Below are 22,092 nucleotides of genomic sequence, written 5' to 3'. Positions count from 1 at the left end.
GGCTCTTCATGCCTTTTTTAAGGAAAAAGTTGTTAGAAAATTCTAATAAAATTAAGATGAGATTGAAATAGCCTTAGTACTATGTGTAGGTTTTGCTGATACATGCTGTTTTCAAATTTTGAATGAAAGAGTGTTAGTCCCTAGAGGGCATGTGTGCTATATAGCTCTGAATACTAATTTACCTCCTTTTTGTAAATTCTCAAAAATATTTAGAATGGCTTTTTTATTTAAAAAAAAAAAAAGGTAAAAAAAAAATTAAAAAAAAAAGGTATAATTGACATACAATATGATAGTGAACAATGGCTTTTGTTAAATGGTATTTCTAATGCAGGATCTACACTGGGCCATAATATAAAATCACTTCTAAACTAGGTTTAATAATTACTTTAGTAATCTCTATGACCTTTTTAGAGCAGTATAAGAAGTGTTCAGATCCTAACGCAGGTTGTTTTGGTAGAATGGAACTTTAAGGACCCGTGGAAAAGGATGTGTGCATGTTTACTGAGTTAAGATTAGATGGATTAGCTCTCTGCTGAGCAGCTAGTTGCCAAGTGCATTTCCTGTTAGAGTATATTTTTTAGAAGCTAGGAATAGCTTTTTAAAAGTACCTTTAACTAGTGAGATGACAAAGAGAATCTCTAGGCTGGTCTGCTATAGAAAGAGCTTGACATTGATCTTTGCTTCTCAGTAACTTTTCATGTATTTTTTGAGCATTTATTTATACTATACTTGTTCCTGTTGCACTTATCAGCCCCATTTATTATCTTTGCTGTATTCATTTGAGGAATGCATTCTTTGTTATTTAAAGGCATATTTTCTTGAGACTTTACATAGTGAGAAATGTGAAGGTGCACAAGGATCTGTACCCTTACCCTACCTAAAAAAAGTTATGTACAGGTTACCTGCTAAATTCAAAGGACAGAAGACGTCTATGAAAAATTAGTCAATATGTGTGTGTACTACACAATACAAGGGAGATCCTAATTTTGATGTCAAGAATCTTGGATTTCAATTCCAGCTACTCATTAACCAGGTGTACCTTAGACAAATCACTCATCCTATTTGAACCTCAATTTCCTTATCTATAAAATGGGACAGTAATTCCTAGCATGATTTCCTTATAGGGTTAATAATAAAGTCTGTTCAGCAAATGAGTATACAATAAAACTTTTATATATACAATAAAACTTTTATAAATCTAAATCATAAGTATTATTTTTCACTATGATGAAAGTTGAGATCAATATGAATACATAATTTTATGTATTATATATTCTGTGTTATACATATTATGTATAATACTCATGTTGCATAGTTATATGGATTATGTAGTTCTATTTATATATACATGCCAACTGGTAGAATTTGTCACTTTGTATCCATTTTCTATACTCAGAGTTTGAAGACCTAGACCTCCAAGTATACTCTAAAGAAATTTATACTCTTTATATCCAGATTCTTTCTGCTCTGAAAATCTACTTTGCTTTCTACCCTGTTGAACTAAACCAGTGGTTCTCAAACTTTAACATATATCAGAATCACCTGGAGGGCTTGTTAAAACATTGATTTCTGGCCTCCATTCCCAGAGCTTTTGTAGCTCATAGGTGGGGCCTAAGAATTTGTGTTTCCTTCAAGGTCCCAGGTCATGCTGATGCTCCTGGGCTGAAGATTATTTATTTATTTATTTATTTATTTATTTATTTATTTATTTATTTATTTATTTATTTATTTATTTATTTATGAATGAAAGACACAGAGTGAAAGACAGAGGCAGAGACACAGGCAGAGGGAGAAGCAGGCTTCATGCAGGAAGCACGATGTGGGACTGAATTCCAGATCCTGGGATCACGACCTGAACCAAAGACAGGTGCCCAACCGCTGAGCCACCCAGGCATCCCTGAAGATCATCTTTGAGAACCACTTGAACTGGATTGATTCCTTGAAGGAAATGTTTATTGTTTCCCCTACCTTCTTTTCTTAAATTTAGAACTAACCTAAATTCTCACTTAAATGACTCATCTCAGTTATTCTGACTGGACTCAAAATGTTAAAAAAAAAAAAAAAAACAAACAAACCTGTGACTCCTTTAGAATTATAGATGCTCAGTTTCATAGTTAATAGCTTTTAAACGATATGGCAGCTTCATATTTCATAAAATTCATGAGTTTTTTGAGAGTGTCTTTAAAATTTAAAAATTCAGCTGACTAACCCATAATACCTTTGTAGAAGATTCTTCAGGAAGTTCAACTAAGACACAACATTAGAAGGCCATATATAGCTGACGAAAGACTAAAGATTCTGTGCATCCTTTCATTTCTGAGTAGTCTGTCTCATGAATGATTGATTGTGCAGTGCAGCTGGGTACACTGGCCAAAAAGTATATTCTGACAGTTAACAAGTTTTCCTACATGTAAGCTGAATAGAATAGGCTTGCACAAGCTCCTATTAATGCAAAACTTCTGATGACTCACTAGCTTTTGAATCCTGTGGTAGAAGTTTAACAAGATAGTCTTTAAGTTTCTTTTGGCTCTAAAATATTATGATTTTATTTACTTGTTCATTAAAGAGATTAGTAGTAATTTTTTTCTGCCTAGTTAAATTATTTAGATTCCTTATTAAAATTTTATTTTAGTGCATTTGTTTAATTGAAGATAGGTAAATTATTAACTCTGGGTTTTAGGTGAAATAGAAGGAGAAGTTACTATATTTTTACCATGTTTGTGCCTCATAGTGTTGCTTTAGTAATCAAGCTGTTTTTTTAACTTAAACGTTTAACTTAAGAAACAACAGTTCATGAGAAATTAAGCTGTCAGAATGCCTTAAACAGAACTTTCAAATTCTCCATAATTACAAAGATATGATATTTATTATTGCTTGTGCCTGAAGTTTTGTTTCAAGTCTAGTATTAAGGAAAGCTTTGAGGAAGATTGTGGCTTCATATCACATTTGCATAATTATTATCTGATAATAAAAAACACTAGGCCTTGAAATACTGGAACCATTTTTTTGAATAGTGAGAAATTCTTTTTCTTTCGATGAACAAATGTTTTGGGCGAATGGAATATTAACAGCTTTTCCCAATTAGTAGATAGTTTTAATGCATTGTTTCATTTTGAATCACAGCCACTGCATACGACAGATGTTTTTATCCCTTTATATAGATGAGGAGAGTCACAAAAATAAGTAACTTGCCCATCTAAAGTGTCACAATTAGCAAATGGAAGATGTGGCATTAATACCCAGACCTGACATGAAAGCCCACACATTTTCTGTGACACTTCTTGAAGAATCAGTATAAGTTGGTGAGTTGGTGAGAAGGTGCCTAAGATTCTATATTAGTGTTTGAGAAATTGCAAATGTGCTTTTCAAATACTGTAGCAAATTAACAGTAAGGATAATTTATAGGAGGCTTAGAAAACCACTTGGTGTGAGGCAGCTTTGCCCATTATAGTTTGATAGGTGTCATGCAGCAGTACATTCTGCTGCTCAAATAAAGAAAGGGAAACATTCCCCTTCTCCCTACCAAATATATATAGTTGTATATTTTATACAAGTGTGTATATATATACCAATATCATTTACATCGACACACACACACACATATATACTCTTTATTTTCAAAAGACTTTTTTTAAAAAGCAAGTCTTCACACCATAGCTAGGAATAGATCCATTTTAATCCTGTGTTATGAACACCAACCACACCCTCTATATTACTAGTAATGATTTGCTATTGATGTTAATCCTGTTTTGTCAAAAAGCTACATTATGCTCAGTATATTTAATAAATGACTAATTCCATGTATTTCACATAAAATCAAGTATATTTTTATTCAAATTTTCCTTAAAGCTATTTGGCTTGACTTCAACCCTTAAAGAGTTCAACTTTATGCTATGTAGAAAACTTAGATTCAATCCCTTGTCAGTGACAGTTGAAGCTTTATTATTCTGACTCATTAATATTTTATGTCTCTATTCCCTATGTACCCAGCTAGATTTTAAATCAGTTGAGGTAGGAAGCAAGTCTTGGACTTCTTAGAATTGTAATATATACCTATTAGAATGATAACCTTATTCAGTATACTTATTTTACAAGTGAAGAACTGCAGCCAAGAGAGGAAGTAAACTATCTCTAAGGTCACAGAGCAAGTTAGAGGTAGAGCAAGGAGTTCTTTTCACCATTTAGTAAGTTTTTCATGGTGATTCATGATCAAAAGGCACAATTAGATCACGAGTTTGGTAGAAACCTGCTTTTCACTTTTGCCTCCACTTCTTCATTCTGCTTCTTTTGATCTAAGAGCAGGAGGAGGGAAAAATCCATTAGAAAAAATAATAAAAGGAAAAGAGAAGGAAGAAAATAACTGCAAAACAAATTACTTCATATAATCAGATGAGTGAGACATTAGCCCAGTAGTGTGGTGGGAAGTGGCAGCTCAAATCCAAACCCTTCATCAAGTGCTACTGAACAGGGGGAACAGAGGGCTGAGACAGATGAGAGGACAAGCACTCGTGCCACACCAAAGCTGGGAGACAGTTGTGGTTTGGCACTCTATTGGGTAGCTGTCACATGATGAGACTGAGAATCAAACACTGTCAGCCAAAATTTCTCTAATGAGAAAAATGCTTAGTTCTAGCAAGATGATAACTGAGAAAATGCTGTGTTCTTGGCCAGCTGATACGTCTTATTCCTAAAATCCAGTATCTATTTTGCCAGCAGTGAATTGATTGAAAGGAACAAATAAAAATTTACAGCCATTTTTACATACTTTCTTTAAGTCTTCTTGGGGTCATTCTTCACCCTATAACTAAAATCTGGACACAGAAGTGATAAAGACTATGGAAATTAGAAGAGGATTGCAAAAACTAAGCATCATGGCAAATATAATTCTATCTGATCATATTTTCTTAACCTATTTATATTTAAGTTTACATAACCATTGATTTCCTCTCCAAAAAAACATAACCAGCTCAGTAACAACAGAGGCTCTGTCATATTAGTAAACAATAATAGATGAATGATTTTGATTGAATGGCAGACAGGATTGATGTGTTTGGAGAGGGCTGATTTAAAAGGTTGTTTAGTAATACATTGTTTTATATATATATATATATATGTAAAATGTATGGATACATTGACTGGCAACCCACAGCCTGATATTAATATGGGGTTTTTTTTAGGTCCATGGTGTTTTTTTTAAAAACCCAAGCCAATGTTTACTAATTGAGACATTTTACATTACAAATTCAAACTTTCATCTTTTGTTGAAAAATTAGTAAATCTGACCCACATCCAGCAAGATGACAAGTGATTGCTCTTATTTAGAAGGGAGACTGAGGGTTGTCCTCCATTCATTAATGCACTTCCTCACTCAACGAAGTTTTTGAGTGTTTTCTGTGTGCCAGGTGTTAATCTAGGTGCTGAGAATACAGGAATGAACAAAAGTGACAAAAACCTCTACCTTCATGGAGCTTACGTGCTATCGAGATAGATGGATAAAATATGTGTTAGTGATCATTGCTAAGGAGAAAACAATGAAGGAGATAGAAGGAATATGAAGTTTAGTGTACATGGGGAGTTGGATTGACATTTTAAAGAAGGACCTTACTAAGCAGGTGGATTTTGAATAAAGAGTAAAGGAAGTTACAGAGCTTGCCATGCAGAAATCTGGAGGAAGGGAATTCCAAAGAGAGAGATGGCAAGTGGAAAGGACCTAAGGTTGGAGTGTGTGTGGATGTTTGAGGAGAAGCAATGGGTATTTGAGTATTTGATAGAGAAATCTCTTTCTGTTTGTGTCTCTATATCAAAGATTAGGAAAGATCACAAGGTCTTCATGTTTCAAGAATACAAGAAAGCGTATCTCTTTGGGAAATAATGAATATTACTAGGCAAAATATAGCTCTGTTGAGAAGAATCATCTTAAACACAATTATGAAAAGAAACAGTGGCAGCTATGACCAGTGTATAGCAATGATGCCAGAAGAAAAATTTAACAAATGGAAAATAGAATTACTATTTCAAAAGGTTTTGTTTTTACATATGCAGAATGTGATCTGTAGTAATGTATCAAGTAGAGAATTTTCTCTGCGTCAAAACCTATAAACGTATTCATAAAGTGTATCAAGAATTATTGATCTGGATAGGTGGTAGAGAGGCATTTGCAGATACGTATCTCAGTAAAAGAATTTAGAGAATAGGTTACATGAAGAAAGTTAATCATTTGTGATGTTTTCTGCTGCAGCTGAGAAGAACACAGATATAAACAACAGTGAAGTCTCTTTCCAAAGTCAGCGCATAAGACAAAAGTGTGGGATGGTGAAAATAACTCTTGAAAATCCCTTAGAAGGGTATAACACATCGCCTCTCATGAAGTCCAATATAGTCGGTTTTATTTCCAGTGTTGAAACCAGAACTCCCATTTCCTCAGTTGAGCATCAGATGAAATAGTTTCCTATGCTGTGTGAACAAAGCAAAACATGTTTTAAGCGATACAATTCCACTAGGCACAGGGATATAAGCACACAGAAGTATAAAGGGACTGAGACCATCTGGGAGAAGATTATGTGCATAATCCTCATCTCACCCTTACCCAAGGCATAGTTCCTGGAATGTAACATTGCCCACGAAGTGTTATTTCTTTTTTCTCCTTATCTGAGTAAATTCAGTTCTGTTTCACCCATTATTTGTACATGCAGTTACTCTACAAAGCAAAAGTAATAGGTGGTGCAAGAAGTGTGTGAGGTATGATTATTATTCAATGTTGGATTCCTTTCTCTCCAGAATATTTTCTTTATTTAAAAGCTCTTTAGGCATACATTAAGGCAAACAATTAGTGGCTTTATGCACTTTCTGTGTTATAACCTATTGTAAAATTAGAATTAATTACTTTCCCAGTGGTGGTTAAAGTACCCTTTGTTGTGATAGGAGACCTAGATTTTTGAAATTGCCAACTAAAATACTGGGAGGAAAAACATTTTGATACTAAAAGGTTTTCCTTCATTTGCCCTGTGCTTTCAGGTAATAACATGTAGATCACTAATGAAGGAACTGATTTCTAAGTGTTTAGGAAAATATATCAGATTTGTTGTTTTGTATAGGTTAGGTTTGTTTGAATTTGTTGATATCTAGGTGTTACTTTCTGTATGCTTGACTGCTGAAAATAATGGGTATCTGCAAGATATTACTGGGGTAAAAAATCAAGCCCAGCAGTTAAAGTCCTTCATTTAACTTCTTAGAGAAGAAAAAAATGTGAAGACCATGCCACAGATCATAATCCTCTTTAGAAAATGTTACAGGATGAAGCAGTTATAAAAGTATTTGAGGTCTGAAAAATACTTGGATGTTGATAGGATGTAGTGTTTTAAAGTCATTTCTAAACTATTTCAGAAGGTTCTAGAAAACAACACCTCTATTCACTACCCCTCCCCCAATTCTTTTGAAACTGATTTATGAGATTAATCATCCCATCAGTTTCTTAAGACACTGTCTCCCATATTATACTTGTTGGGAGTCTAAATTATAAAGCTTGATGGCTTCAGATTTTTTTCTTAATGGTAAGCTAAATAAAACCAGTATTGGGATTCTCAACAAAAGGCAAGGATTTATCAGTCACCTGTGGTGTTTCTTCTATAGTCTGTCTTCCCTTTGAAAAACAGTTCTACTAGTACTTTAAGAGAAGCATAGGCCATAAGTGGAACCTCAGTCACTGTGAATTATGTTTGTAGTGGGCTCCCTGGTCACCTCTTCACCTTTCTTTCTGATGCCAGTGAGGTAGGTAGTGGGCCTGCCTTGCTGTGGCATACATCGGGTGACTGGCACAGGGAGGTATCCAGTAAGGTGCGTTTTGGGGAGCCCAGTAATCATGGCAATGGTACAGGTAGAAGGAAACTACAGTATTAACTTTGGTGTGTGTAAGATATTGACTTGCTACTAAATCAAAGATGCCCAGCTTTTATCCTAGATTTTCTGTGTGCATTACTAATTCTCAAAATTTGAGGAGGTTAATTTATAATTCTGAATCTTCTCTCATCAGTTTTCCAGGAATTAATAACATGTTCATGAAGTAGACTCTATTCTTTTAATTACTAACTTATGTATTTTTAATGTATTCTCTGATATTTAGGAGGAAATACAATCATTACTAGAAAACTTACATGTTTACCATTCAAATTACTTCCTGGTTTTGAGATGTCTTCATCAGTTCACTTCTTCTCTTCCCAAGTACCCATTGGGTCGACAGGTAACCAAAACTTCCTCATTTGGAATCTCTGCAGTAGGAAGATTAGTAGTTTCTTGCTTTGATTTCAGCAGCATTCAGGCATCAAAATTTGAAATGGATCCAAATCGTGCACTGAGTGCACAGTCTAAATCCATTCCAGCTGTACACATTACTGGTAATTGAAACCATATTTTTTGTTCTGATGGCCACAACTAGAAGCAGCCACATGAATCCTGGTGGTATTGCTTCCCCTGCAATGTATTTGTCCTAAGGCATTTTAACTTTTTTTCTTTCACACTTCCTTGTCACGTATGCCGAGAGAGCTGATCCCTCACCTTATCAAAATGGAAAAAAGAATCTATTTGAGAATGCTTAATGGTTAACCTTGCATTACACAAAAAACTAAAAGGGAGGCAGCATTTCTGTGCTTGCGAAATTATGCCCCACTGGCCTGTGTGTCATACTGGAAACCTGTGAACCATCTGGAGAGTGGATGTTAGTAGAGTAATTCTGTATTCCTAAATCTTTGGGTTCTTAACTCAGAGGTTTGGAGACAAATGTAAATACATGTGAATGATTTGTTTAAAGATGATTTCTACGATTAAGCATTCTTTTTAATAATCACATATCATTTTTATTTTATTACTTATTGCACTGTTATCAGTGGTATCAGCCAATCCCAATATAGTCTAATTTTGCTTTTATCTAAATGGTATTCTTATAAAGCCTGTGTGATGCATGCCCAGTCTGTAGTCCTCTAAAGATAATGGTTGCTTTTAATAAGATTTATTTTTTTGTCTTGACCATTGATGATACTTTGACAAACAAGTAGTGTATAACTTAATACATCACTTTTGGTTTCTCACAAATACACTTTTTACTTACAGATCAGAGAGCTGTACTGCACTTGTTTAGAAAAGAACATATGGGATTCAGAGGAGTATGTGTCAGCCTTGCAGCTGCTGAGGTAGTTTGGTTTGTTTTCTTTTTTGTCCGCTGTAAGCCTGCCAATAAGTAACACCCTCCTCCAGAAGTCTGCCTGCAAGAGTTTTCAGAAGTAGCATGTTGTGTCTAATATCTGTATATATATTGAATTTATGTTTGTGTTTTTAATATAGCAACCATCCATTTCTTTGCTAGTTTTACCTTGTTTATGAACTTGTGATTTTTTTTTAAAGTAAAATAAGTGTTTTTAGTCAAATATTGACACTACCTGAGGAGAACTTAGGTTAGGTATGGGTTATTATTATTTTTTCATTATTTATTTTAGAGAGGGAGAGAGAGTGTGCGGGGGGAGGAGGTGGGTGATATATGAAGGTGAAGGAGGGGTAGAGAGAGAATCTTAAGCAAAGACTCCACACTGAGCATGGAGCCTGACATGGGTCTTGTCTCACAACCTGGAGATCATTACCTGAGCCGAAACCAAGAGTAGGACGCTTAACCAACTGCACTACCCAGGTGCCCTATGTATGGATGATTTTAATCTTGTCAGCTTGATGTCATGGCAGGGAAAGTAGTCATGGAAAGTGAGCTTGCCATGGCCCCAACCAGGATAGGTGGAGGAGCAGTATCACTTGATGAAATGCATCCTATGAAGGAGGCCACTGCTGAACTTGATGAGGAGCATGATGAGCAAGCAGTGGCCAGCCCTGTCTGCATGAACACTGGATATCATAAGTTTATTTACTTAATGTTACATGAATAAATACATTATCTTGGTGTTATTATCAGATTTCAGAGATTGCTTACCACCCTGACAAATTTGCCTTTTAAAGTTATAATCCTTTGTTTTTCTTGGCTTTACCTCTCATATATATGGTGACTTTTTAGTCTAACAAAAATAATGACCACTTGGATAATGGGAAAAGGGAAATCAAATGTGAATTAAGTTTCTGCACACAGACTTATTTTCCTCCGTGAATATAAATGCGTATATGAAAATATCATTAAAAAAAAGTCTGAGAACTGAATATTTATTAAGTCTTGGCTTCCTCTGGGCCCACAAGAAAAGAACAGATGGGCACAGTAGGAGGAAAATTCACATTGAAAGCACTTTAAGTCCAGAGACTTAATAATTCAAATGTTAGTGATCTAGCAGGTGCAGCTTAAGATAGGAAACTAATTTTATGCTATCTGGAAAAATAACTCCCCATGGAAACTAGATTGCCACTGAAAAGCTATGTTTTATTTCATTTTTTTTTTAATGCCAGTAAGAGATTTCTGTGTACTTCTGTATGTCAACTGAGACTTCATTTACTTTCCATTCAAGTTAACGTGACTGCTTGAACACCCAGTTGATTCTTGCTGAGTGTCCTCTTTAATCTTTGTGATTAGTGATTGTCTTCCTTTTCTGGTTGAGTATTCTCAAATTCATAGATTCCTTTGTCAGAAAGGGCTTATTCTTTTCTTTCTGTATCTTTCTGGCATTGGTAATCTTGGGGTACAGGTCAAGAATCAAGAATGCCAAATGCCAGTTCGAAACTAGGGTAAGAAAACACGAGCAATAATAGTAATGGTTATAGTCATAACCACTGTTTATCAAGGCTAGCAGTGTGTTAGGCCCTTTCAGTATCTTTTCCTGTTAATACACAAGCACACCTTTGTGGCCAATACTATTATCCAAACTTTACAACTCAGGATACTGAAGCACACACAAGGCTTAGATGATTTGCCTGAGATCTCTTAGCTGTTGATGGAACCAGAATTTTAATCCAGATCTGACTTCATAGCTGTTGTACCTTCCATTATTCTTTGCTGAAATCTAAAATATGGGTTTTCAGCTCTGAGTAAAGCAGAAGGAACAAATAGAAAATGAAATTTCAGCCATCGTGCTAAACTTCCAGAAACAGGAATATAAAAAGCTCTAAGGATAAAAGGATATAGCAGATGCAGCAAGGAGAGGTAAGAGCCTGAGCATTACAAGAATTTGGGAATCTCTATATTGGATTTCTTTTCCCTTTTGTGCAGATTAGATGTGGACAAAAAGTCAGGGTTTAGCATTCTAAGTAGGAATCATTTGAATTTAGGAAACCAGACATCACCTATCTTCAAACAGTTCAAGTCATGAGAGAAAATAAGATTAAAATGATCACTGAATGTCACTTGGGAAGAAAAACTAAGGTGCTAAAGAAACATAGTCTAATAAACATTTCTAGCTTGATTTTTTTTAAGTTCCTTAAAAGCAGTATTTCTTGTGAAAAATTTCTTTTATCTGGAAACTGACATGTTTTAAACCACAGATCAAGTTGATGAAATATACTGTGACCATTAAAAAGTATTTAATTCCTAGTATTTGTGTGGAACCACAAAAGAATAGTCAAAACGATCTTGAGAAAGAACACAGGGAAACATCATGCTTCTTGATTTCAAACTATATTACAAAGTTGTAGTAATCAAAAGAGTATAGTATTGACATTAAAAAAGCACACATAGATGAATGGAACAGAGAGCTCAAAAAAATTCACAGGTGGACAATTTATAACAGAGGAGGCAAGAATATATAATGGGGAAAGGACAATCTCTTCAGTAAATAATAGTGGGAAAAGTGGATTACTTTCTTACACCATTCATAAAAATCAACTCAAAATGGATTAAAGACTTGAACATAGACTTGAAACCACAAAACTAGAAGAAAACATAAAGCTCCTTGACATTGATCTTGGCAATGATATTTGGGGTTTGACACCAAAAGCAAAAATAAATAAGTGGGACTATATCAAACTAAAAAGCTTCTATGCAGTAAAGGAGAAACCAATAATAAAACAAAAGGGAGAAAATATTAGCAAATCATATATCTGATAAGGGATTAATATCCCAAAACATATAAAGAACTTATACAACTAAATAGATTAGATCCTCGGCCCATTTTTTTAAACAGACATTTTTCCAAAGAAGACATACAGATGGCCAGCAGGTACACGAAAAGATGGTTACCATCACTAATCATCAGAAATGCAAATCAAAATCACAATGATACCTCTTCATACCTGTTAAGATGGCTAATACCAAAAAGACAAAAAATGAGAAGTGGTGAGAAATAACTTGTACCCAGAGGGTGGAGATGTGAATTGGTATAGTTATTATGGAAAACAGTGTGGAGATTCCTCAAAAAATTAATAGAACTACCCTTTGACTAGCAGTTCCACTTCTAGGTATTTATCTGAAAGAAATGAAAATGCTAACTCAAAGAGATACCAACACTCCCATGTTTATTGCAGCATTATTCCTAATAGCCAAGACTTGGAAATAAGCTAAGTGTCCATCAGTGGATAAATGGATAAAGAAACACATATACACACAAAGTATTTAGCCATAAAAAAGGAAGTCCTGCCATAACACTGAACTCAGAGATACTGAGAACAGATTGGTGGTTGTCAGAGGTGGGAAGGTGGGCAAAATGGGTGAAGGTGGTCAAAGAGTACAAACTCCCAGTTATAAAGAAGTACTGGAGATGTACTGTGTGCTATGATGATTATAATTAATAACACATACTGCATATTTGAAAGTTGCTAAGAGAATAGATCTTAAAAGTTCTCATCATAAGAAAGAAAATTTATAACTGTGGTGATGGATGTTAACTAGATTTCTTATGGTAATGATTCCACAATATATACAAATAATCAAATCATGTTGTACACATGAAACTAATATGTTAATTATTTCAATTTTATTTTTATTTTTTAAAAAATTTTATTTATTTGAGAGCGTGAAAGCGTGCATAAGCAGGGGAAGGGCAGACCGAGAGGGAGAAATATACTCCCCACTGAGCAAGGAGCCAAATGCCATGCGGGGTTCCATTCCAGGACCCTGAGATCATGATCTGAGCCAAAGGCAGATGCTTAACTGACTGAACCATCCAGATGCCCCTAATTACCTCAATTTAAAAATGTATTTACAAGATGTTTATAATGGGGGAAAATATATCTTGTGAGTAGAAAAAAGCAGGATTTTATATCACAGTTATTTTTTAAATGTGTGCAACAGACACTGATGTGCGTGCAGGGAGCATGCAGGTATGTCTTTATAATAAGATCGTAATTTGGCATGAGTCCATTGGTTCTGCATGTCTTCCATAAACTTTCTTCTTTCAGTCAACTCTTGAAGTATGAAGACCAAATCCCTATACAGGATATGAGCATGTATCATTATATATGAATATATTTCATTTAAAATACCATTTGGGAACAGTAAGTGGTAAAAATGATGCTAATCCAGCACTGCGCTAGGTGAGTACACTGGGCTTTTTGTGGTCATCTATGAAAGACCTTAAGAGGAAAAATTTATCTTTCTATTGAAGAAAATTTCTAAATAGTCATCTAGAAATCAAACACGTGACCAAAAGTTTTTTAGACTTTTGAAATTCAAAAAACCTTGCTTCCATAATAAGGTTTTAAGGGTTGCTACAAGTCAGAGTCTTAAACTTACAGGAATTATGCATCAGCTGGACCTGAAGAATACTCTGATCTCATATCAGTTGCCATGGATTACTATGGCGGTGATTCTTGAGTTGAGGGTAATGAGAAGTGTGTCTGTCGTCTTAGGGAATTTATTCTGCCCTTGTCCAATAATTGAGAATTACTCAAGGATTATCTCATTTTCTTCCAAATAAGCCAGAGGCAGAAACATTGAGTGACTTTTCTGCAGCTGACAGAACTGGAATTTAAATCAATCTTTAAAGTCAAGTCTGTTTTTCAGCCTTATTTCAATTATTTGGGAGATAGTATAAAAAGTAATTTCTGTAGGTTTGTGGCCAGTTGTCCATGTTCAGAGCACACCACAGATATTAAAGTGAACCAACCAAGCAAGCGTCTATGGACTCAAAACCCCCATCCCACCGTGGCACAAGGCATCTTGGCCCAGGGTATAGATCTATAAATGAAAGGAACCACAGTGTCTAGTCTGCTTATCCCAAGTGTAACCTTATGAGTTTGCTCTAGAAACAGATTTGTAAATTGAAGTTGATTGATAGCTTCAGGAATTCAGGTTAAAAGAAATTGCTCTAATTTTTGAGTAAAGCTTTTGAGTTAAACAGTAATATATTAGCAGGTCAGTTCAGCTTTCATTGAGTTAAAAAAACATGAGCCAAGTAATAATATTAACATTTGAACAGTTTAGCTTAGTTCAAAGAGACTAGAGATTTGAAATCTAAATAATGCATTGTTTCCTGAATTTGCAACTTTAGATGAGATTTCTTACTGTAAAGAAAAACAAAAAAAAAAAAAAGAAAAGAAAAGAAAAACAGTACAACTCCACAATCTATGTGATGCTTCCTAAATAGCCTAATTTAACTTTTGGTGATCTAGATTTGTCCATGCAGAAGGAATATGAGACTGTACAGTTAAAATACAATTTCTTTCTTAGACCAAGGATTGCCAGTCTGAATTTGCAGCACACCAGGTCCTCCACAGTCATCTGTACACTTGTGGTAAAACCAAACAGCTGAATTGTTGAAGTTCATTTTATAGGAAAAAGATGTTGAGAATCATAGTTTTAACAGTACTGATTTTCAAGCCTTAGTGTGCATAAGAATCAACTGAGGTGTATTGAACATGTATGCTTTTACCCTCCCCCTAAAGATTTTTTTTTAAGATTTTATTTATTTATTTATTTTTTAATTTTTTTTTTTTATTATTTATGATAGTCACAGAGAGATAGAGAGAGAGAGAGAGAGAGAGAGGCAGAGACACAGGCAGAGGGAGAAGCAGGCTCCATGCAGGGAGCCCGACGTGGGACTCGATCCCAGATCTCCAGGATCACGCCCTGGGCTGAGGATGGTGCTAAACCGCTGAGCTACCCGGGCTGCCCTCCCTAAAGATTCTGAATCTGTTGGGAACCTGGGTTTTAAATGCAGAAGGAATCTGCATTTTATAAGCACTCCACCACATTTGGACAGATGATCGGTCCAAAGGACCACACTTTGAGAAACACTGTTGTAGAAAATAAGGGGAATAAGAAGAGACTACAAAAAAATGAGGAAAAAATGAAGCCATCAAGGGAAAAGAAATGGCTTTATTGCTGGAGAAGCTGGCTGGCTTGAGGGAGGTGATCTCAGATTGGTTCCAAAACTGAAACAAGGCATTCCACTGCTAAGAGTGAGCAGTGGGTTTTTATCTCAACAGACACAAAAGATATGAACTTTTAAGTTTTTCTTTGTGAAATATTTAGTGCCTACTAATTTCTGCTCGAAAATGAGCAGGTAGCTAAGAAATGTTCCTTTAAAAACTCAGAAATTGCTAATCAAACTTAATTTGAGAACTTTTTTCTTTTGGAAAAGAAATATAGGAGATATATAAAAATGTAAAAGTATATAGATCAATAATATGAATATATTTTAGTTTACTAAAGTCATTACTAACCATATGATGTAATTTAATTTACTTGTTATGACAAACAGGAAAAAGCATGGTTTCCTCAAAGGGCACTATTACTTGGGAGTAGTGCTCCCTTACGTGAACCAGCTTGTCAGTAGAGAAACTATTGTTCACTAAGGCCTGAGGTCATCAAACGATGGGGGCAAGGCCATTTATTGCCTTGTTCAAAAAAGGTTTTTTAAATGCTTGATAGGTAGAGCCACTGATGTGACTACAGAGATGACCCTAGGTCTTATGTACACTGAATTTTGGTCAAGTGAGAGATTAAGGTGGACAAGTAGGCAGTTGCAATGCAGAGTAGTAAGTGCTGTGACAGGTGAGGTCTCAGGGGCTAAGGAGCTAAAAGGCTGGATGGTGAACCTTCATTAAGGAGGTTGAGCAGTTTCTCAGAGGAAGTGGCATCTAACATGAAATATCAAGGCTTAGAGGCATCAGGCATATTTTTGGTTTCCATTTCACCTGTTACCATATATAAATGCTTTGTTGTATTGTCTTTGAAGATGATTTCTGTGTATATGGTTTTTTGTAAGCTTTTCCTGTTTCCTTTTTAGTCTTCATTGATACATTTGCCGGTTTGAGTTTTTGATATTTTTAAAAGGTGATTAATGAAAATGTCCGTTTAAAGCCTGAGAACTCATTATTTAGAGGACTTTTGCATTAGCCATGGATTGGCCATTTTCTCCTTATTGCCTGTTCTCAATCAGACATTTATATAATCAGTACTTAACCAGGAATTATTGGCTTTCTGCATCATGAAGCAGAACACTCAATTGCCCTGCAGGATGATTGTTTTTAATGATTGCTAAATGATTCCCTTTCTGTCTTAGTTAAGGAAACTTTTTTTTTTTTATGACAATCTATAAATCTTTTAACATATTAAGTATCACAAACCTTTTTTTGAATCATTTACCTGATGGTAATAAAAACCACTTAATCAGGGTGGTTAAATATAAATACCTCTTTTTCGGCATTAAGGTGACCTATCTTAATGTGTTTTTTCCTTTCTCTTTAGTGTGGTGACTTTCACACTTTTAAATTCTGATATTTTCAATTCTATTTCTTTTAAATCTAAATGCTAAATGGGATCCGCCTGAATTCAAAAGCATTGTCACAATGCCTCCAATTCCTCTCTTCTCATTCCCTTTTTAACTGATTTGGTTTTTCTACTCTATTAATAAACTACTTTGATTAAGATTACTGGTGACCTTCATGTTCCTAAATTTGATAGTCAATTCTGTGTCTTCATTTGTGTTAGCCTGTTATCAGCATTAACACAGTTTGCCACTCCTTCCTTTAATGACTTTCAGGACCTGGACTCGGTTTTTCTCCTACCTCAATGCGTTTGCCTTCTCGGTCTTTAGTGGTTTCTCTTCTCCCTGACATCTCAACATTGCAGTGCCGGGGGAGGTGAAAAGCCTACTTTTCTTCTAACTGCCATATAGTATTCCATGCACCTATTTTAACATCTCCACTTGCATATCCAAAACACAAAGTTCATGTGTTCGAAACTGAATGCCTGAACTTCCCTTTAAACTTAGAATCTAACAGTGGTCTTTTTATCCTTCCCATTGTTGAAAGCCAAAAACTTGGGTTCTGCCTTCAAAATCCATCAAGAATCAAACCTTCTTGCCACCTTCCTTTCGCTGGTATCACCACTGTCCCAAGTCACTGTCATCTGTCACCTGGAAAATTGCAGAATCAGTTTCCCTGGCTTCCATACATGTTCCCCTACAGATTTTTCTCAAAACAGCAGTCAGCACAATCCTTTTAAAATATGTCATATAATGTCACTCCTTTGCTCAAAACTCTCCATTAACTCCCCCAATTCACTAAGTATAAAAGCCAGTCTCTATAATGACTCTACATGATCTAGCCCTGCATTGCTGTCTCATTTCATTTTTACTAGATCTCTCTTTCCACTTCAGCCACCTTAGCCTCCTTGTTCTTTACCATGCCCTACATACATGCAGTGTAGGACCTTTGCATGTATTGTTGTCTCCACCAGGAAAAGCTCTTCTAGGTATTTATATGGCCGACTCTCTTACCTCCTTCATGTGTTTGGTCAAATGTCATCTTCTCAATGAGGTCTAAAAATGGTTTTAAGATTGAAATCCATCTGCTCCTCCCCAACTCTCCCCACCCTTAATCCTACTCAGTATTTTTCTATAATACCAATTTTTAGGATATATAGCAATATGAAGCAGATAGTGTTTGTTGCTGTGCCCTACCCCCTCACCTCCCAGCCTCTGTTAGAATGTAAGTTTCATAAAGACAAGGGTTTTTGTTTCATTGAGATACATCCCAGATGCCCAGAACAGTGCGTGGTATATAGTAGGCATTTAATAAGTGTTCACTGAATGAGTGAATGAATGGTTTTATGACTTAGTAATGGTTGAAACCCACTTTGAAAACTCAGTTTGAAAAATGCTGGTCTAGTGTGACTCAATCCTTAATTTTCTGCTTGGGGTGCTAGTGTGTATCAACAAACTTTCTGGAATAATTTAAAATTTTCACTTTTTAGTTTTTAGTTAGTTTTGTTCAGTTAGGTTTGGTTTGTCCAAGTACTTGTTGGGAGTCACTCTAATAATAATCTAAATGAAAACATAACAGTGCTTTACTGATATTACCATTTGTGTTCCATAACTTTGAAAGCCTTTCATTTACTGTTAGCAATTTGTACTTCCAGACATTTTTCCAGGCACAAACAGGTATTAAATCATACTATATACGATGTTCCACAACTTGGATTTTTGGTTTTGGAATTTGGTTGGTTTTTGTTGTGTTAGTTATTTGTTTTGCATCTACTATTCTACCATGGACACTGTGTCTTGAGATGTAGCACATGGATGCCAAGCCAGACTGGGTTCACATCACTTTGGTAATTTGTCAATTACGGGACTCTAGTCAAGTTACTTAAGTTTTCTGTGTCTCTGTTTCCTCATTTCTTAATATGGGAGTAATTTTAACTACATCATACAGTATAGTAAAGATCCAGTGTCACCAAAGTACACATGTGTGCATATAAATGGTAGCCATCATGACTAGTATTACTTCATATTTATCACAGCTATATAAGATCCTCCGTTTTGAAAACACTCTTGTTGATGCCTAAATATCTTCATTTTCTTCTAGCATTTTATGATTGATGGACTAGTTCTTTCCCAAACCCCTATGCCATACTTATATTTTTATTCTATCTGAAATATATTGAGGTAGTGATCTATTTTTTTCAAACTTGTTATTTCCAGTACATACCATCTCTTCCCCAATGATCAAATTCCCATATATTCTTTAAGCTCTTTATAGACTCTTGTTCTCACTGTTTCCTGTCTCTTCCTATAAAGTACTGATTTTGGTTGCTATAGCTTATATCTTTTGATACATTAATAGCCCCACTACACACACTCAAGCATATACACATTGTTCTTCTTTTAGGAACAATTATTTTTCCAGATAAATTTTGGAATAATTATATTGGGTTTTAAACAAATACCTCCTGGAATTTTGTTTCAAAAAGTGTTATAAGTATATATTAATTTGGAATAAATTTGTATCTGTACAGTACTGGGGGTTAGAACTAAAAAATGTCCATTTATTCAAGGCTTTCATTTTTTGACATGTGTCACATACTTGTTGTAAAGTATATGGCTGGGGTAGCTGGGTGGCTCAGCAGTTTAGCACTGCCTTCAGCCCAGGGCCTGATCCTGGAGACCCGGGATCGAGTCCCATGTCAGGCTCTCTGCATGGAGCCTGCTTCTCCCTCTGCCTGTGCCTCTGCCTCTCTCTCTCTGTGTGTTTCTCATGAATAAATAAATTCTAAATAAGTAAAGTATATGGCTGTGTTTTCCATAGTTTTTGTTGCCATTTTGAACATGCTCTTTTTTCCCGTGATGCAATTTAATAAAAGATGGATTAGGGGCAGCCCAGGTGGCTCAGTGGTTTAGCACCGCCTTTGGCCCAGGGTATGATCCTGAAGACCAGGGATTGAGTCCCGCATCAGGCTCCCTGCATGGAGCCTGCCTCTCCCTCTGCCTGTGTGTCTGCCTCTCTCTCTCTCTGTGTCTCTCATGGATAAATAAATAATAAAAAAATCTTAAAAAAAATAAAAGATGGATTACATGTACATGTAAGGTATTAACACAGATATATGTATATACATGTCTTACATCCTTCACACTCTTTAATGCTTACGCAGTTCTTTTAGATTTCGTAACCTTGCAGTCACATCATATGCAAATTATAAATTTCATCTTCCTTTTTAATGTTTGTATCACTTTTTCTTAATTTGTTGTAGCAACTGGACTCTAGAATGATGTTATTAGATAATAGTGATTATAGCAGGTATATGTTGATTCTCTGTATGTATAATTTAATTTTAAAAATTTTTGTGACTTTATTGGGTTGATCACATTATTATCTCTACTTAGCCTTACTTGATGCCCTGTTTTGTATTAAACCAGAGAGTACTTGGGATAGTATAACATCTTTTGCTACTCTGGAAACTACAAAAACATTATCTTTGGCTAATAATAAAAAGAGTAGTAAATTCTCTGAATTACTTAAAGGTTTACATCTGAAGTGAAGGATCTACCCCATCTAAGCAAATATGTTAAAAGTTATGGCTATAAAGTTTGATTTTAAAATTATGTGACATAATGCCATTTTTTTTCTTGTGCCCTCAAAGTGAATTATAGGCTGGCCTCGCCTTCCTCGATAACTCAGTTTTGTAAGCTGCAAATAGATGCCAGGTGTGGCTACCTGCAGCCTGGGATACTAGTTCTCAGGGTGCTTCTGATGTGAATTCCACCTCAGCTTCTACCCCTCCCAGCAAGCCAGTGTCAGTAATTCCCTGAACCCTGGAAATGCTGATCTTGGCTATTTAAGCAGGGCTGAAGTTTAGGTATAACAGAGTGTTCAAGTCTATCTGACTTTAACTCTCTTAACAGTTTAACTTCATCTGGGCAATAAAAAGCCAGACATTTTAAATCATGTCAAATATGATCAAGAACTAAATGTGTTAGCTTAGTTTTCTTTGACCTGGTAGTTGCCTTTTATTCACAGATAAAATTACTAATACTTTGGATAATTATTTTATTGCTGTAGGAGGAAGAGAAAATTTTATACTTTTTCTTAAAACTAGGTAAAAGTTTACTTTTATCCACCCCTACTTACTGGTTTCTATATTTATTGGCTATAGGACATTGAAAAAAAAAATTTAGGTCTCAGTTTAAAATTTAGTTGAAGTAACTACTTAATTTCTCAGTAGTCTTAGTCTACTTTATATCTTTTAGTTAGCTTAGTAATATTAGTATCTTTTTCGGGTTTTTTATTATGAAAAATGTCAAACCTACGATGGTTATCTTGTAGAATGGTCCACATTCTGGATTTGTCTCCATGTTCCTTCATGATTAATGTAAGAGTTTACAGTCATCGTAGTTTTTCATTATTAGGTCTGTTTGCTGAGAATAATTTTTATACTTGTGTCATGGCACTTAGTAATTACTAATATTGTCCTGATTCCATTTCATTCTGTTACTGAATATGATATGAGTGGAGAGATCCTTTAAGTAATGGTTCTGAGAACAGGATCCTAATTTTAGAAGATCTGTGTTCCCTCCATTTCTAACAAAGATTTCCTCTGTGGCCTTGAATGAGTTATACAACCATTCCACCTGTGCTATATAAAACACAGAGAATTGCTTACCTCTTTTAAAGTTTAGTGGATGTTTATAAAGCCAATAGAAGATATAAAGCATAGCTAAAATGGTAATAATTAGAGAAATGATTGTGATTTCTTTTTGAAGTCCTTTAAGCCTTCATTTAGCCTAAGTGTTATATCCTCAGCAGATACTGCTGTCTCCTACTTAGATCTGAAGGATAGGAACACTAACCTTAAATGCCTACTGTGTGGTAAGCACTGTGCCAGAGTCTTCAAATACATCTTCTTGTTTAATCTTTAGGCCTCCATTTAACCTGTGAGATATGTGAATTCTTAGTTCCATCTCATTGACAAGGAAACCCAAGGGTCAAAGAGGTGTAGTAGGTTGCTCTGTATTCCAAATGTAGTGGAAGTGCCACTATCGGGCTGTGAGCCCAAGTTTTCTACATTTTCTGAGTTAAGCTTTATTATGAGAAGTTTCCTAATACTTCTGAAATGTCACATACACTGAAGAAGATCTCTTTCCTCAAATTTGGTAGCTACTGGTGATGAGTCTGTACCATCTTCACTGACCAGAAGCATTTAATATGCAGCAGTGTTTTTTAAGTATATTGATTTTCCAGTTACAGTATATCTCCTGTCACTGATTCTTTTCTAGGATGTTGGCAAAAGATGAACTGATGACCATTCTTCAGAAATGTTTCAAGATTTTTAAGTCCACTTCTGAAAAGCAGCTTGGGAGCACAGCAAAGAGAATAGAGGAGTTTTTGGCCCAGTTTCAGAATCTTGATGGTGAGAATATAGTATCTTGCCAATTCTACTGGCTATGACAGTCATTTAAATAAAAT

At 35.3% G+C, this 22,092-nt stretch overlaps 1 protein-coding gene across 2 annotated transcripts in view; it reads left to right on the top strand.

Moving 5' to 3' along the window:
- The window catches only part of ORC3 (origin recognition complex subunit 3), a 60,912-nt gene that overhangs the window by 26,642 nt on the left and 12,178 nt on the right, over positions 1–22,092 (top strand). For both annotated transcript variants that reach the window (XM_041750832.1, XM_041750838.1), the window contains 3 exons: positions 8,120–8,236; positions 9,103–9,182; positions 21,903–22,036. In XM_041750832.1, the coding sequence (XP_041606766.1) occupies positions 8,120–8,236; positions 9,103–9,182; positions 21,903–22,036 (331 nt within the window). The remainder of the gene's footprint in view (positions 1–8,119; positions 8,237–9,102; positions 9,183–21,902; positions 22,037–22,092) is intronic.

This window comes from Vulpes lagopus, chromosome 1, assembly GCF_018345385.1.
Source record: "Vulpes lagopus strain Blue_001 chromosome 1, ASM1834538v1, whole genome shotgun sequence".
Taxonomy (NCBI): domain Eukaryota; kingdom Metazoa; phylum Chordata; class Mammalia; order Carnivora; family Canidae; genus Vulpes; species Vulpes lagopus.
The sequence above is the reverse complement of the archived record's forward strand: the minus strand, read 5'-3'. Positions and strand labels throughout refer to the sequence as shown.